General features: G+C 44.1%; 1 protein-coding gene across 4 annotated transcripts in view; it reads left to right on the top strand.

Moving 5' to 3' along the window:
* Positions 1 to 17625, top strand: part of LOC136582011 (fatty acyl-CoA hydrolase precursor, medium chain-like) — a 102835-nt gene that overhangs the window by 53358 nt on the left and 31852 nt on the right. For 2 of the 4 annotated variants that reach the window (XM_066582741.1, XM_066582742.1), the window contains exons 3-4: positions 15459 to 15597; positions 15823 to 15956. In XM_066582741.1, coding sequence (XP_066438838.1) covers positions 15459 to 15597; positions 15823 to 15956 — 273 coding nt within the window. Of the gene's footprint in view, positions 1 to 2210; positions 2279 to 12987; positions 13129 to 15047; positions 15253 to 15458; positions 15598 to 15822; positions 15957 to 17625 lie in introns of those variants that run through there. The other 2 variants (XM_066582739.1, XM_066582740.1) reach the window with 2 other exon arrangements.

Consider the following 17625-nt stretch of genomic DNA (forward strand, 5'->3'; position numbering starts at 1 on the left):
AATAATAGGAGGGACTGTTATATTAATTTTTAATGGTTCTCTGACTTTGGTTCATATGACCGATGGTTAAACCATTCCCTTTAAGAACACAGAAGAATGTGTTTTGACATTCTCTATTTCTAGATGACTAGAATCACATTTATTTCTGGGAATTGTGAATACAGTCTGAAGGCCAGAGTTATTCCAGAGATGATATTGGGTGTCCAACAGAATGGCCAGTGTGGGGGGGGTTTATCCTCTGATTGTGCAACATTGCGTGAGATGTGAAATATGTCTCCAGATGTTATTTTGTTTTGCCAGAATAATGTTCTACTGCGAGAAAACACTGTTATAGCCAAAAATGTACGTACCTATATACCTTGACTTATGTAACCATATCTAGAGCAGCCCACTTAATTGACACCCCTTTTATGGTTTAATACAACACAGTAATGAGCAGGGGGAAGCAGCAGAACCTGCCAACATTGACTGTTGTTCAGACAACATTTTTGTCTGAGTCTTCATTGTCGGCGTTGTCACTGGTGACTGATTATTTTAATTCTACCTGGTATTGGTGATTTCTTCCGGAATTATACATTTCTCTAACAATAGCTATGAAGAGGTCATTGAGAAGTTCTTTGACCTGGAAGTCGTTAACAGCTCAAAGATCTAGAAAAGCTTGCACAGTGGTATTTAACAAGGAGAAATGCAAAGTCCTATATCTGGGCAAGAAAAATGAAAGAAGCACATACAGAATGGGAGGAATTGGGCTAAGCAGCACATGTGAAAAAGACTTGGGTATACTAATAGATCACAGACTGAACATGAGTCAACAATGTGATGCAGCAGCCAAAAAAGGCGAAAAAAACAATTCTGGGATGTAGTAAGAGAAGCATAGAGTCTAGATCACATGAGGTCATTATCCCCCTCTACTCTTCCTTAGTCAGACCTCATCTGGAATACTGTGTCCAGTTCTGGGCACCCCACTTTAAAAAAGACATCGAAAAACTGGAGCAAGTTCAGAGAAGAGTTACCAAGATGGTGAGCGGTCTGCAGATCATGTCCTATGAGGAACGGTTCAAGGATCTGGGAATGTTTAGCAGAAGAGAAGGCTGAGAGGAGACTTAATAGCTGTCTACAAATATCTGAAGGGCTGTCACAGTGCAGAGGGATCAGCCCTATTCTCATCCGCACAAGGAAAGACTAGAAGCAATGGGATGAAACTGAAAGGGAGGAGACACAGATTAGAAATTAGACAATGAGGGGGATCAATGAGTAGAACAGGTTACCACGGGAGGAATTTCACCATTCCACCACCTTTCTTCCAGTTAAGAAGTGCGATTTCCTATTGCTATAATATCCGCTGGTATAGATGAATCTGCTTCCTTGAGGTTTTTTTGGATAGTTTCCTTCAGGTCTTTCAGATCATCTGGGGAAATATGGTTATAAACTATCTTAGGAACACAGATTGAGGAAGCTTCTGTTGGAGCTGTTTCGTGTTGAGGAAGGCAAGTATTGTGATTGGATGAAGTAGTTGCATTCTGACATTCACCGGCCTTTTTAGGGGATGCCATAGGGGAGTTATGAGAGCTTGTTGGTGCGTCTAAAGCGGCAGAATTTGCAGCGTCCATTTGAGATAAATTTGCAGCTGGGAAAAAGGACGTGGATTTCGGCGGACTGGCTCCCTTTCTTCTGTCTCTCGTCAGGGTTTGAATCCTAGAGAAGTTGTGCGCCTCTATTCAGAATGTTTAAGGTCACGTTTTTTGGGGGGATAAAAATTCAGGTCATATCAGGAGTGAGGTATACATATCATTAGGCCAGCATGCCTGAATACATTGAGTAGCAAGAAGAGGTTCCTAGTGGGGGTGTTAGGTAGAATTAGGAGGAAGCATAATTCCAGCACTGTAGTTTTAGTAATATGTCAGATTAATGGTGTTAACGGTAGTATTGGTAATGCGTTGCCAGACCTTCATTTTAATATTAACTTATCTTTGCATGGGCCAAGAGGGTGTATATCAGGTATAAGAAAGTGCATTCTTGTCTTACAATATTAAATTCAAGGTTCTATAGCAAGTCTAATACAGGGTGTCCTTTCAGTAAAATACCACTTGGTGGCAGCAGAGGTCTTATTCCTGCAGATTACTAGTATCTCTTCTATTACTCTCTTCCCCTATGGGTCTGAGCTTCTCACACTCTCCAGCCCACTTACCTCACTCAGTCATGCAGGCAATAGATTTTAGTCCTGGATGTAAGGGTCTGGATGAGTTGGAGCAATGCTCTGCAGCTCCACCAGAGTGAGGTATGTGATTTCTCCCTTTTATCTGTGTTATTGAAGGAAGAGGAGGGAGAAGGTGACCATTAACTTTGTATTGCAGGTGGCTGCGAGAGAGGGAGGGGGAACTGCTATGCAGGATGGGGGCTGTTTTTCTAAGCCCAAGCTTTATAAAATTAATGGAGGGCCTTATCTTCCCTTCGCTGCTGGCCCTTTTTGTGCTTACCAGCTAAGGGTCTCTCCTTCCTTTGTTTTCCCTACTCAGGCCATCTGGATGTTTTTCAGGGGCTACCCTGCGTGCTGCAGAGCGTTTCCCTGTTTGCCGTGCAGGCCACGGCCAGCATTCATGGATCCCGGCAGCTGGCCCTCAGATCTCCCTCCTGGCTCCTCCTGGACTGACCTTTTAAAGCCAAGAAAACAGGAGCTTAATAAAAGTTATTGGATACATTATATGTAGAGATGAGCGAGCAATATCTCAAATATGTGGAAACATACTGTGTAAATTTTTGATAAGATATATATTTCCATCTGTTTACTTTATTTTGGACGCACATTTAAAAAACTTTCTTTTTTTAACCATTTAGGATACGTACAAGTTTAACATTGATTATCAACATTTTCTGACAGTGAGGGTGATCAATGAGTGGAACAGGCTGCCATGGGAGGTGGGGAGTTCTCCTTCAATGGAAGTCTTCAAACGAAGGCTGGACAGACATTTGTTTTGGGTGATCTAGTGATCCTGCGCTGAGCAGGGGGTTGGACCCGATGACCCTAGAGGTCCCTTCCAACTCTACCATTCTACGATTCTAGGATTTCGAGGAACACTTTGTTTTCCTGCACCAAGCTAAGATTGCAAAGGCTCATAGGTGTCAGAATGATATAGAACCCCCACAAATGACCCCATTTTGAAAACTAGACCCCTTTAAAGAATTCCTCTATGGTTATACTGGGTATTTTGACGCCACAGTTTTTGAATGAATCTAAGCAAAGCAGAAGGGAAAAAAATTACAATTTTCATTTTTTTGGGAATTGTGTCATTTTAAAAACAGTTTTTTTGTACAGCACACCTGAATGAAAACTTTCACCTAAAAATGGATACACCAGTTTACCCCATGTTCAGAAACATACCCATTGTTGCCCTAATCTACTTACTGGACACATGGCTAGGCTTATTATGAGGGGAACACCCATTGGATTTCAGGACACAACTGAATAAATTCCAGGCCCCATTGCTCACTTGGGCAGAAAAAAAATTGACCCCCTAAAAATAATCCCCCATCCCCATTTTTTGGTGTTCCCCAAATCTTAGATAAAAGTAATAATGTAAACTGTGTGGTATGTCTGAAGACAGGGGTAAATAGGGGGCCTGGTTGGGATGGGCACATGGGGAAATAAAATCTTGTCATTTTTTGGAGGGTGTTTCTTGACCTCAGTGGCAGGGATAGGGTGTAGAAAGTGGCGCTCTGTGAGGCTTCGTAGGCTTGCTGAGGTGCGGCGGTCTCACACAGAATACACTCAACAAGCCACTCCTGGAACTGTTATCCGGTGAATATCAGTGATCATGTGACCGGGAATCAAATACAGCGGTCCCCGGTGACATCTCCCTGCACTCAGCTATCTTTGACAGCCAGGTGCAGCTGAATTTTAAGTTTTCCGGGCTCAAGCCTTCTGCGCATGCGTGCCACATCGGCACAGAAGCCTGCGGCAGGTCCTGAACGCCGGGAGACATCACGGAGGACTGGGGTGAGTATTTTCACCTCCCCTCATGGATCTGATCCATGAGGGGAGGTAAAACTAACTGTTTTGTTACTTTTCCGTGATCGCCGTTTTGTTGTTGTTTCTTCATTCAGTCGCTTCCGACTCTTCGTGACCTTGTAGACCAGCCACACCAGAGCTTCCTGCCGGCTCTCGCTACCCCTAAATCCACCAAGGTCCAGTTCGTCACCTGAAGGATATCATCCATCCATCTCACCCTTGATCGGCTGCTTTTCTTTTTGCCTTCCACTTTCTCCAACATCAGCATCTTCTCCAAGGTCTCTGGTCTTCTCATTATGTGACCAAAGTACTTCAGTTTTGCCCTTAATATCATTCCCTCCATTGAGCAGTCTGGCTTTATTTCCTGCAGTATAGACTGGTTTGATCTCCTTGCGGTCCAAGGCACTCTCAGCATTTTCCTCCAACACCACAGTTCTTTGCTCCTTCGCTCAGCCTTCCTTATGGTCCAGCTCTCACGTCCATAGGTTACTATGGGGTATACCATTGCTTTGACTATGCGGACCCTCGTTGTCAGTGTGATGTCTCTGCCCTTAAGTATTTTATTGAGATTGGTCATTGCTCTCCTCCCAAGAAGTAAACATCTTTTGATTTTCTGGCTGCTGTCCGCATCTGCAGTAATCTTTGCGCCCAGAAATATAAAGTCTGTCACTGCCTCCACGTTTTCTCCCTCTACTTGCCAGTGGTCAATCAATCTGATTGCCATAATCTTGGTTTTTGTGATGTTTAACTGCAACTCAGCTTCTTCTTCTTTTTTCACCTTGGTAATAAGGCTCCTCCTCGCTTTCAGCTTTCCAATCGATAATGGCAATCACGGGCCCAGCGGTCTCCGGTGACATCTCCTGCCTCCCGGCTACCTTCAGAAGCCAGGAGTCAGGAGTTTTCAAATTTTCTGGGGCTCCCGGCCTTCTGCGCATGCGGGTGACGCAATAACACCTGGCGCGCATGCGCAGAAGGCCGGCATCAGGTCCTGGTGGACCAGATCACCACATGACAGCATGGAAGATCAGGGTGAGTAATCTCAGCTGCCCCCATGGATTTGATCCATGAGAGCAGCTGAATTTTTGACTTTTTAAAAACTTTTTTGCACTTTAAGGCGATCGGCGTTATGTATTGGATAGCGCTGATCGCATTGCCGGGCGGGGCTCCCCGTGGCCCCCCATGACAGCTCCATGTTGTCAGCTACCTCCAGGCACCTACAGCATGGAGCGGTTACGTCCCTAGCCCATGTAGCTTTAATCCCCACAGGATGCACGTTTTTACGTTCTCGGGGATTAAAGCCAGCTTAGCTAGGACGTAAAAACACTATGGGCTGGTCACTAAAGGGTTAAAAACTAATTTTATTAATATACCTATTAAAACACAGGCTTTCAAGACAGACATGCAAATTAACACATAATCTATAGGAAGATCATGTATAAACAGACAAACATACATAATTCTAGTTTGACTCCACTGTAACAGACAGGATATGAAGTGGGTCAAGAGATACATACAATTATGCTTCCCAACAGGAGAGCGCTGATTTGCTGATACCTCGGCCTTGTGAATCTGATGATACATTATGCATAATTGGAATTTACGATACTGGGAGTACCACAGGTGCGGAATATCCTACATACATTTTGGAAATATCCTGAGAGTATGAGGATCTGAGAGAGATACTGCCTATAAACCCAGATGATATTACCTTTCATCATGGCCGCAGTATTAGGCCCGTTTCATACAAGCGACGCAATATCGCCGTGAGAAAATTGCAGCAATATTGCATCGGTGGTCCGGTGGTCCATGGTTACATGCCCCAATCTTTTTTATTTCTGCTGAAAAACAACATACCGTTACGTTTACATGCATGATATACCAGTAGTTTATCAGGGTGGGTAAGTATGTGTTGTCATGATGGACTCATGGAAAAGGAATTAACAGTAAGATTAACTCCATTTTTTCTATTCCATCCATCCTGACAGCACACATGGTGGCAATACCAGATTCTCATGGTAACCTTAGGGGGACAACTACAGCCTGGAGGATCTTTTGCCCAAAGGCCAGCTTCCTACCAGAATGGAGATCCAAGCGATAGTGCTTAGAAAACATGTGGATGGTAGACCCCATTGCGGTCTTACAAATCTGTTCTGTAGAGGCTTCATTACGTTCAGCCGATGAGAAAGCGAGAGCCCTCGTAGAGTGAGCCCTTATCACTTCTGGGAAGGGTAGATTTCTGGATTCATATGCTTCCTGAATTGTTGTTTTGATCCATCTAGCGATAGTGTCTTTTGATGCTGCTTTTCCTTTATTTTGACCCTAGAATTGAAGAAACAGGTCATCTGATTTCCTAAAGGCTCGGGAATTTTGTAAATAGGTCTGCCGTCTTGATTATGTAGGCGCTTTTCTTTGTCATTTCTAAAATTCTGACAAAAAGGAGGGCAGAATTATTTCTTGTTCCATGTGGAACGTAGACACCACCTTTGGAAAAAAAAAGTGGGATCTAGTCTCATGACTATTCTATCATTCAGTGCTTTTAAGTAGGGTTTCCTACAAGATAATGCTTGGATCTCACCGAAGGTATGGGCGGAAAGGGAGGCTCGCAGAGATTATCTAACACCACATTAAGGTCCCAAGTGGGAACTGATTTCCTAACAAATAGTTAAGTCTATTTGCTTACCATAAAAACCTGCATATCTATCTGTTTTCAAACAGTTGGACGTCAAAAAAGGAACTAAGAGTCACCACCTGTACCCTTAGGGTTCTAGGGCTAAGCCTCTTAGTCTAGACCTTCTTGTAAGAAATCTAGGATCTTTGTAAGGTCAGGATTATTCAGATCTGGACTATGTAAAACAGCGTAATTGGAGTCTGTATTGCCAGAGAGGTCAATAATGGGAACCAGGGCCTCTTCGGCTGGGACAATGAAAATAACCCTGGCCTGACAGTTCTGGATCTTTTGAAGAGCCTGAGACACCAAGGGAAGGGGATAAAAGGCATATGCCAGATCCATATCCCATTCCTGGGAAAGTGCATCCAGTGCCAGAGAATTGTCTGTAGGCTTCAAGAAAAGAATCTGCAGCATTTTGAATGTCTTTCCCGCAAAGAGGTCTATTTGGGGGTAACCCCACCGAGACGTCAGGAGATGGAACACTTCCATGTTTAGAGACTATTCCTCTGGGTCTAGACTTTCCTGACACAGAAAGTCAAATAATGTCTGGGAGCCTTTTAGATGAACAGCCGACAATGATCTTATCTTGTTCTCCGCCCAGGACAATATTCTTTTCGACAAATGTTGCAGATGAGAGTGTCTTCTGTAACGAGTTGTTTTAAAGTCCCATTTACTGGAAAATATTTCCTGCGCCAAGACCTAAGAACCCCGAACATCTTGTCCTGAACTGATTGTGGTTGCTGGACATCTACCACCTCCATAGTATTATGAACTGCAGATAGCAGTTCCTCTAGGTCTTGATTAGAAAAATAATATTTCTTATCATTATCATCATCACCCACTATCATGGGTGCCGTTAACTCCTATAATTCCCCCTTCGAATAATCCACCTCAGATGGTTCAGACAAAGAGGATGAATAACTGTGAGTTCGGGCCCTTTTTGCTGGCCTAGAAGGTTGAGGCTGGGAGACTGGTTCCAATCCTATAGCTTGAACCTCCTTCCTCACCATTTGGGGAGACCTTCCATTAAGGATTTTTGCTTCTCTCTGACAATTTTTGATGTACAGTCAGAACCAACAAGCTTTTTCCCACTGTGGTCTCATTTTTAAGAACATAATGCGTACCTTTTAATCTTTTCATCACGCTTTGGCTTTGATGCTTCCTTCTGCAATACAGGAGAAGCCATTATAACAACAATACAGCTTGTAAATGTTTCTGTTTGTCCAAGTTGACTACTCACAGTTGGTGGGTTTCCCCTGTCACCTTCCATGCTGTCCATAGTGTTTAGGAGGTGATTCAGAGCTGTATCCCATAGGAAGAGCTCCAGGGAATTCAAAGCCACCCCCTTTTTTTGGGGGGGGGGGGCTGTCGCTGCCAGAGCGTGCATCTGATGTCATCAGCTATGACGTGAGAGAGCATGATCAACCCGTGCTGGCCGCCACTAGACACCGGACCCATCTGCAGGGATGCCGCAGCATTTCCAAAAGGGGAGGCGATCCATAGACTGCCACCGCTCTCCTGAGCGGGCACCAGATCTGTACTCCTGCAGTAAGGCGCTTCCTCGTCCATCCTCTGGCATACATGGAGAACTGCCTGTGTATCCCGTTGGGACAGGAAGAACACTTGAGAATGGTGGTGGGAGGTGGCCTTTTGACTTCTCCTCTTCCTTTTCCAATGAGGTCAAGATGGCAACCTCCATGTGTGCTGTCAGAATGGATGTTATGGTAAAAAACCACCCTTTCGTGCTATGCGATGCAAGAGAGAAAGGCTCCATAGGGAAACATGGGCTACAAACCATCGCAAGTTGCGGACATATCCAACAACCTGCGATTTTTTTTCCCCCCGCAATGTGGCATGCTGCAAAACATACGTGCGTTTTGTCGCACTGTCACATCATGAGAAAATCATGTGATTTTGTCACCCGTGTGAAACCAGCCTTAGGGATAAATTGGTCAAAAGCCACCTAAGCCAACAAATCTGGGCTGGGCATACATACATTCTTGGGAACACACCCATGTTTGAATTGTGCGCCGTGTACATTTATAAATAAAAGGACTTCTTTTATAAGTGCATGCAAACAGATCGAATATAGTAACCGACACTTCATAAACTGCCGCACAGCGAATATCATATATGTACCAACAAGCTCCTGTCCGCTGAATTATGTAGGGAAAAGGACAACAGTTTAGGGGGAAGATATTGGCGCACATAGGGAACATTAAGAGGAAGGAAAACACTCCGCTAGCCAATGACATCTGGCTGCGATATGCTGGTGATACTTCACAGATTTAGGGCTTTTTCACACGGGGAGCTAGGTGCGCAAAAATCATGCTTAAAAAACACGCAGCTATTAGAACCAATGGTTTCCTATGGGAATGCTCAGATTGCTTCATCTGAATGTTCCCATAGGAAACCATTGGTTCTAATAGCTGCGTGTTTTTTAGGCGCGTGATTTTTGCGCACCTAGCTCCCAATGTGAAAGAGCCCTAAGTTTCAAGGTGTTGAAGTAGTTCGCACTTTTAGTCGAAGAGGTAACCATGGTTATATTAAGTAATCAGTTGATGGAGACAGTAGGGGTGAGGGTCTTGCTCCAACGAGCTTACATACTTCAAGTAATGGGGTAATACAGAAGGAAAAGTGGCTGGAGATGTGCACGGTATGGCGGGGTGAAGAGTGTGGTATGCCTCTCTGAAGAGGTGCATTTTTAGAGCAGGCCTGAAGATGTCTAAGTCAGGGATTGCTCAGATAGTTTTGGGCAGTGAATTCCAGAGGACAGGTGCTGCTCTGGAAAAGTCTTGGAGGCGGGAATGAGAGATTCTAATTAAAAGGGCACTTCATCTGATTTAGTTAGTGGAGTGGAGGGTGCAGGCTGGGTGGTGGATTGAGATAAGGGAAGCAATGTAGGGCAGCGCGGTGCTGTGGAGAGCTTTGTGGGTGAGGGTGGTGAGTTTAAATTGTATTCTGTATTTAACGGGCAGCCAGTGCAGTGACCGGCACAGGGCAGAGGCGTCCGAGTAGCGGCTGGACAGGAAGACGAGCCTGGCTGCCGCATTCAGGATGGATTGGAGAGGGCAGAGTCGTGCATGGGGGAGGCTGATCAGTAACGAGTTGCAATAATCGAGCTGAGAATGGATGAGGACAACAGTAAGCATTTTTAACATGTCCACAGTAAGAAAAGAGCAGATTCTTGCGATGTTCTTGAGGTGCAGTGACATGTTTGGGGGTAATGGAGAGATTGGAGTCGAATATAATCCCAAGGCAGTGGGTGTGCTGTCTGAGAGTTATGGTGGTGCCACACACTGGTGCCGTCTAGAGACAGCGGACAGACAGTCAGTGGCGTTCTGGAGGAATGTTGCTGTGATGTCACTGGAGGAGGTGTATAACTGGGTGTCATCAGCGTAGACCATGGTAACGATAGCCAAATCTCCTGATGGTGTGTCTAATGGGCTGTGTAGATGAAGAAGAGGAGGGGGACGAGAACTTAGCCCTGTGGGACCCCAACAGCATCTATATAGGTCTTATCACAGATTATGATATACATGGATTACTTATACTGTGCGCTCTGACTCTGGGCAACTATGGCTAACTGGCTATTGTCAGTGGTGGTTGGCCCACTTTGTTACTAATCCCTGGTCTGAGAGGTGGACATTTCATGAGTATGGAGACAGAATGGGAGAGAGACTGAGCCAGGCTTCATAGCAGAAGTGTCATCGGGGTGTCAGGTGACACCTCCATGCCCACTCTCGGATACAATGTACGACGCATGAGCTGAAGGCTGGGGACGCCCCGGGCACGTGACAGCCTTGCACATTCCCCTTCTTATTATGTTGTTGGTCATGGGCTAACCGAGGTGTGTGATTTTCGGGACATCTAAACACCAGAGCATCATCATTGACGCCCTCTTTTGCCATGGATAGGCTGTGCCGCAGAGAAGTTGTGACATCACCCACTACATTCCGTGTGACACCCTTTTCCAGCCTGGAGTGGTTCCAGTTACGTTGCGCGTCACTCACGCCCCTGACGTGATGATCGACACGCTCGATGGCTGCAGTGCCAATAGGCATGGCATCATGGACCGTGCCCACTCCTCGTCCCACAGCAGTGACGTAGCTCTGCTATGCCTACTGATCTCTCCTGGGGCGTTCTTGATCATTATTCATCGCATTAGGAATGCAATTGACTATTCTTATCATGAGCATGGGGAGCAGTACTTATATATGTGGAAATCTAACTAACAAGAGTTAACTGAAGCAGTGCAAAGGTACAAAGTGTCTGCATTACTATGACAACTGCAAAAGGGCTACACCACCTGTGTGGGTGTGGATACCTGTCACTGCTGAAGTATCATGAGCCAATTGGACAGGAGAGTACACACCCTCATTTGGGAGGTGCAAACAGGTGCTTATAAAGGTGGACTGTACTACTCAGTCAGACATTTGCCAGCAGTCTACTATCTGGGCTGCTGGTACTCTATCTTCTACTATAGATTTATTTATTTCATTCTGTAAGATAGCCTGTTAGGCAGGTCTATTGTGCATGTAGCTATCTGGGATATAGGAGAGGTATACTTAGATATTTATCCTTTGATGTTACTCTAGCTAGCTAAGTGCAGGGAACAGAGCCTGGTAACTCTGCATTTAATAGCCAGCTTTGTATCGCTCTCTAGCTCTATCAGATAGTTATAGAGCAGTTACTTACTAGCTAGAGTGTGAACAGAGCCTGGTTGCTCTGCATTTATTAGCCAGCTCAGTATCTCTAGATCTATCAGAAAGTTATTGAGCTCTTTTCTATCTAGAGTGGGAACATAGGCTGGTTGCTCTGTAAATCATAGCTAGCTGAATATCGCTGTTACATTCATGTGGGCAAATAAACCGCAGGCCCACACAAACGTGACCAAAAGACAGGGATTTGGAAGAACTGACATACCGACAGACTAGGGGGAAAACGACAGACTGGCATACAAAAGACAGAGCTGGAATACAAAATACGGACGGGGAAACTGACCTTTGGGAGGAATAAAGTGTTTTTTGTTTTTTTTTAACCATTGATGCTGTCACGCTTCTTTCTTTGTGTGTTTATCTGACTTTAGACCAGGTCCTTTTTGTGACTGTGCATCTACCTTTTTGCCCTGCTGAATTCAGCACTGGAGATTCTGCTGCTGGCACCCCATCTGTTTCCTACCTGATCACATGATGGGACATCATCACAGGTCCTGTGAGCACACGGATGCTGTAGGACCTGAGATTACATAACCACCATGTGATCAGAGGTGAAGCAACTCACGCGGCACATACAGACAGACAAGTGGTCGTTAGTACTTTGATTAAAATGTATCTTGGTCTATTGTACTCTCATACCAAAACGGAACCGATTGAACCTGCTTGTATCCAAGCTCACTATACTCTCATACCCAGCTGAAGTCATGCTGATTTACGGCATCTTGCTCTACTCTAGATTTAGACTCCACAGCATGGCTCATTTCCCCCAGGAGTTTCTGAATCTTAGGACCTTGTGGGGGTTGAATGGCCTATATACCATTTCTGAGCTAGAGGATTGTCTAGGAAGTGAGGTTCGACTTACCCCATCTGGTTTTGCCATTTGGGACGTATCTCTTGACCCACTTCAAATCCTGTCTGTTACAGTGAAGTCAAACTAGAATTATGTAATTTGTCTGTTTAAACATGTTCTCCCTATAGATTATGTGTTAATCTATATGTCTGCCTTGAAAGCCCATTTTTTAATTGGTCTGTTCTGTGAAGCGTTATATATTTAGGGGACTGTTTCTGCCTCAGTGAATTTAAATTGAAAATCTCCAATTAAAGTAACATTTATGGGAGGGTTCTTCCAATTGTAATATGACTGTTACAGGGTTAAATGTGTGCAGTTACTGTGCGCAGTACAGGCTGTGATTGTGTAATAAACCTGGCTGCAGCTCAATGGAAGAGAAGTTCTGATTTGGACGGAGTTCCTGTACATGTCCCAACCACCTTATGAGGACATCATGGCGATCCTAGCGAGACTAACCCCCGTGTGAATATATTGAATCAGGGGTTTCCTTTTAGCAATTACCATTCACCTATGTAACTTTCCATAAGTTTGTGATCTGGAGTAAAGGCAACTGCACACAAAGCAAAAGACTCTCAGCAGCTCAGGCATAGAGGGCAGCTACTTCATATCTGCAGGCTATATGGACAGGGGCCAAGCTGTATGTAGATCACAGGGTGCAGCCGTGTAGCTTGGCTTACAATGCACCACTAACAGACCTGTAATCACACTGTGATTTGTTACATAATAACCAGTGATTTATTATCAGTGACCTCAGAACACCTGAAGTAGTAAAGACTGTGGAGCAGAAGAAGAACAGCTTCCACACGGAGACCGCAGCGCACGGACATGGGGATTCTGCCGCACATTCTCCTCCTCGGACCGCTGGTTCTTGCAGCGATTGTAAGAGGTAAGTACAGGGGTGCCAGATACCAGAACACAGGATGTAATGGGAAGTATACAGGAGCCAAGAAGGAGCGCAGATATTACCTGCACCCATCAACAGGCAGATAAAGAATATTTTAAGTATTATAGTAGTTATATTGTTGTACATAGCGGGCAGTATTATAGTAGTTATATTCTTGTACATAGGGGGCAGTATTATAGTAGTTATGTTTTTGTACATAGGGGACAGTATTATAGTAGTTATATTCTTGTACATAGAGGGCAGTATTATAGTAGTTATATTCTTGTACATAGGGGGCAGTATTATAGTAGTTATGTTTTTGTACATAGGGGACAGTATTATAGTAGTTATATTCTTGTACATAGAGGGCAGTATTATAGTAGTTATATTCTTGTACATAGGGGGCAGTATTATAGTAGTTATGTTTTTGTACATAGGGGACAGTATTATAGTAGTTATATTCTTGTACATAGAGGGCAGTATTATAGTAGGTATATTCTTGTACATAGGAGGCAGTATTATAGTAGTTATGTTTTTGTACATAGGGGACAGTATTATAGTAGTTATATTCTTGTACATAGAGGGCAGTATTATAGTAGTTATATTCTTGTACATAGGGGGCAGTATTATAGTAGTTATGTTTTTGTACATAGGGGACAGTATTATAGTAGTTATATTCTTGTACATAGGGGGCAGTATTATAGCAGTTATATTCTTGTACATAGAGGGCAGTATTATAGTAGGTATGTTTTTGTACATAGGGGCAGTATTATAGTAGTTATATTCTTGTACATAGGGGACAGTATTATAGTAGTTATATTGTTGTACATAGGGGGCAGTATTATAGTAGTTATATTCTTGTACAGAGGGGGCAGTATTATAGTAGTTATATTCTTGTACATAGGGAGCAGTATTATAGTAGTTATATTCTTGTACATAGGAGGCAGTATTATAGTAGTTATATTCTTGTACATAGGGGGCAGTATTATAGTAGTTATATTCTTGTACATAGGGGGCGGTATTATAGTAGTTATATTCTTGTACATAGGGGGAAGTATTAAAGCAGTTATATTCTTGTACATAGGGGGCAGTATTATAGTAGTTATATTCTTGTACATAGGGGGCAGTATTAAAGCAGTTATATTCTTGTACATAGGGGCCAGTATTATAGTAGTTATATTCTTGTACATAGGAGGCAGTATTATAGTAGTTATATTCTTGTACATAGGAGCAGTATTATAGTAGTTAGATTCTTGTACATAGGAGGCAGTATTATAGTAGTTATATTCTTGTACATAGGGGGCAGTATTATAGTAGTTATATTCTTGTACATAGGGGGCGGTATTATAGTAGTTATATTCTTGTACATAGGGGGAAGTATTAAAGCAGTTATATTCTTGTACATAGGGGGCAGTATTATAGTAGTTATATTCTTGTACATAGGGGGCAGTATTAAAGCAGTTATATTCTTGTACATAGGGGCCAGTATTATAGTAATTATATTCTTGTACATAGGGGGCAGTATTATAGCAGTTATATTCTTGTACATAGGAGCAGTATTATAGTAGTTATATTCTTGTACATAGGGAGCAGTATTATACTAGTTATATTCTTGTACATAGGGGGCAGTATTATAGTAGTTATATTCTTGTACATAGGGAGCAGTATTATAGTAGTTATATTCTTGTACATAGGGAGCAGTATTATAGTAGTTATATTCTTGTACATAGGGGGCAGTATTATAGTAGTTAGATTCTTGTACATAGGAGGCAGTATTATAGCAGTTATATTCTTGTACATAGGAGGCAGTATTATAGTAGTTATATTCTTTTACATAGGAGGCAGAATTACTGTTTTTTTTTTAATGAGCACATTAACATTATTTAAATAATGAGTCACCCAAAAAACATTTTTCTTTATAGGTCAAAATGATGAAAGGCCATTAGCAACCACAAAATATGGACAATTACAGGGCGTTAAAGTGTCTGTAAAGGAAACCTCTAAAACCGTAAATGCGTTTTTTGGTGTCCCTTTTGCGAAACCTCCAGTTGGACCACTGAGATTTGCTGGCCCAAAACCTCCTGAACCCTGGAGCTCCGTTAGAGATGCCTCAGAGTATCCCCCCATGTGAGTGTCTTGTAATTGTGGTTAAGTGATGTACAGATATAGCAAACAGTAACTTGAGACTTATGATCACTACTATATAGTACAATGCTGTAAATTGAGTTCCCATGATGTATCTGTCATGTTAGTGATTGCTACATCTGGAAATTCTCTTTAGTGAGACCTTTACATACAATAACATGGAAGATGCCATTTATTACTCATTTCAGGTGTTTACAGGAAGATGTGATGTCTGAGATGGTGGAAGGATATTTCCAATCCTCCTTTAGGATGCCGCCGTCCTCGGAAGACTGCCTGTACCTCAATGTGTTTACTCCATCCGACAGGGACCCGAAATCCAAACTACCGGTAAGTGTCCTGAAGCTGGAGGTTAGTACTGTGATGCTTATTCTAATCAGTATTGTAGATCCGCAATGTTTAGCTCTCCGGCTGTTGTGACACTAAAGCCCCGGGCATTGTCTAACGGCTGCCGGTGATCAGGGGATGTTGGGAGTTGTAGTGCTTGTCTTTTTTGTTTCCAAGAAATGATATTGCTGACAAATATAAATTTTAATGTTTTCCGCTTTTCCTTAGGTCATGACCTTCATACATGGTGGAGGGCTGGTCATGGGGTCGGCCAGCATGTATGATGGCTCCGCACTTAGTGCTCTTGAGGACGTAGTGGCTGTGTCCATTCAGTACAGGCTGGGGATCGTAGGATTCTTTGGGTAAAGATACTTCCAATGATATATGGTGTATATCCACCCAGGGTAGTCATTGAACAGTTTACAGACAGGACCATATTTAGAGTTCAGGCTGCCCTATGCATTTCTAGTGCTCACGCCCCCCGTTGGTGAGTCAGGTTAAAGCTCCTGCACATATACCTTAGATACCTGTCAGGCCAATACTCATTAGGATTTCAGGTAGCCCCCGATTTCGTATGGTTTCGGCCCTCCCACCAAGAATCGCAGTCAGGAGGATGAGTGAAGAGTATTCACATGCAACACAGATATCTCTCAGATTAATCTACCTTGGTTGTGAAGATGATATGCCAGTGGGGTCTGGGGATGTGGAAGATCAGGATTCTGACGAGGAAGCCACTCATTGATAGTCATATTGACCCATTTCTGGACGCCCCTGGCGCTCAAGGACTTCCCAAGTTGGGAACTGGAGGTGGGGTTACATTTACGTAATTCAACCCAGGTCCCCTTAAAGTTTTGAGACTTGACTTGGTGCGGTAATCTGAAGTGCAGGCCTCTCATTGATAGGGTTGCCCCCGTCAGCAGTGCAGCATCGTGCTGGAAAGCATTGAGCATTTCCTGCTTCAGTGCCCCTTTAATTCAGAGGTGTACTAACGGGTAGGGATCTCCGTAGGCTGGCCTCGGGTGGCACACCTCTCCTATGCGGAGTGGGCTTATGGAGCCTTCAGAGGTCTTGGTGGCAGGAACCACTGCACTTTATTTTTGGTTAGCCTAGTAGTCGGGTTCCACATCCGGAGTGCACGGTGTCTAATCTCGACGGAACTGAAAGTCCTCCCCGTGGATACGGTATGTAGGAACGTCCTGGGTGACCTGGTGAAGGTACGTTCTTTGGAGTATGAGAGGTTGGGCACATCTAAGGCTTCTCTCCTATGAAGAGGGCTTGTATTTCGTTAGGGACAGTCTTTTCTTAATCTTCTAGGGGCAGAGTAGGGAGAGAATAGAGACAGGATAGGGAGAGAGGAGGGATAGGGCAGGGACAGTTTCTATGAAGGGTCAGACTGAGGGGCAGATTAAGGGCAGTCTAGGGCAAATTAGGGAAAGAATGGGGAGACCTTTTTTTAAATTCAAGGGATAGAACATTGTGATGTCGGTGCCCGGCTTATCACCTCCAATCCCGGTGGGGGGCTGTGAGTGCACCATGAAGCTTTTTGTTTTGGTTTGGGCAAGATGGAGTAAAGTAGGGCTGCAGGTGAGCTGACCTTGGTCTTTCGGGTTATGTGTATAGTGTATATTATGTATGTTGCGTAAGACAGTGACTGACAAAGTGCTGGAGGGTGGATACGTGCCACCGAGCGGCCTGGGCTCGGTGGAGGAAGCCAGCATTTCTGTGTCAGTAACGCTGTTACTGACACGTTGTAGTGTTTGTAAGTGGCTCCAAGCCGCATAGTCCGGGCCAGCTTTCCGGGAGTGGTCAAAGTGAAGGGTGGGATGGCCACTCCCACGTACCAGGTGGGGCTGGTACCAGGCCTTATAAAGCCTGGGCCTGCAGGTTAGAGTTGGGGAGCATCTGGCTGAGAGCCAGAGAGAGCATCTGGCTGAGAGCCAGAGAGAGGGCTCTGCGGAGCAAGGAGCCCGGCTGGCCCAGCGTGTGGGCTGAGAGAGCCAAAGGCGAGGTTGACAGGGTGACGCCCCTAAC

This window comes from Eleutherodactylus coqui, chromosome 11 (assembly GCF_035609145.1).
Source record: "Eleutherodactylus coqui strain aEleCoq1 chromosome 11, aEleCoq1.hap1, whole genome shotgun sequence".
Taxonomy (NCBI): Eukaryota; Metazoa; Chordata; class Amphibia; order Anura; family Eleutherodactylidae; genus Eleutherodactylus; species Eleutherodactylus coqui.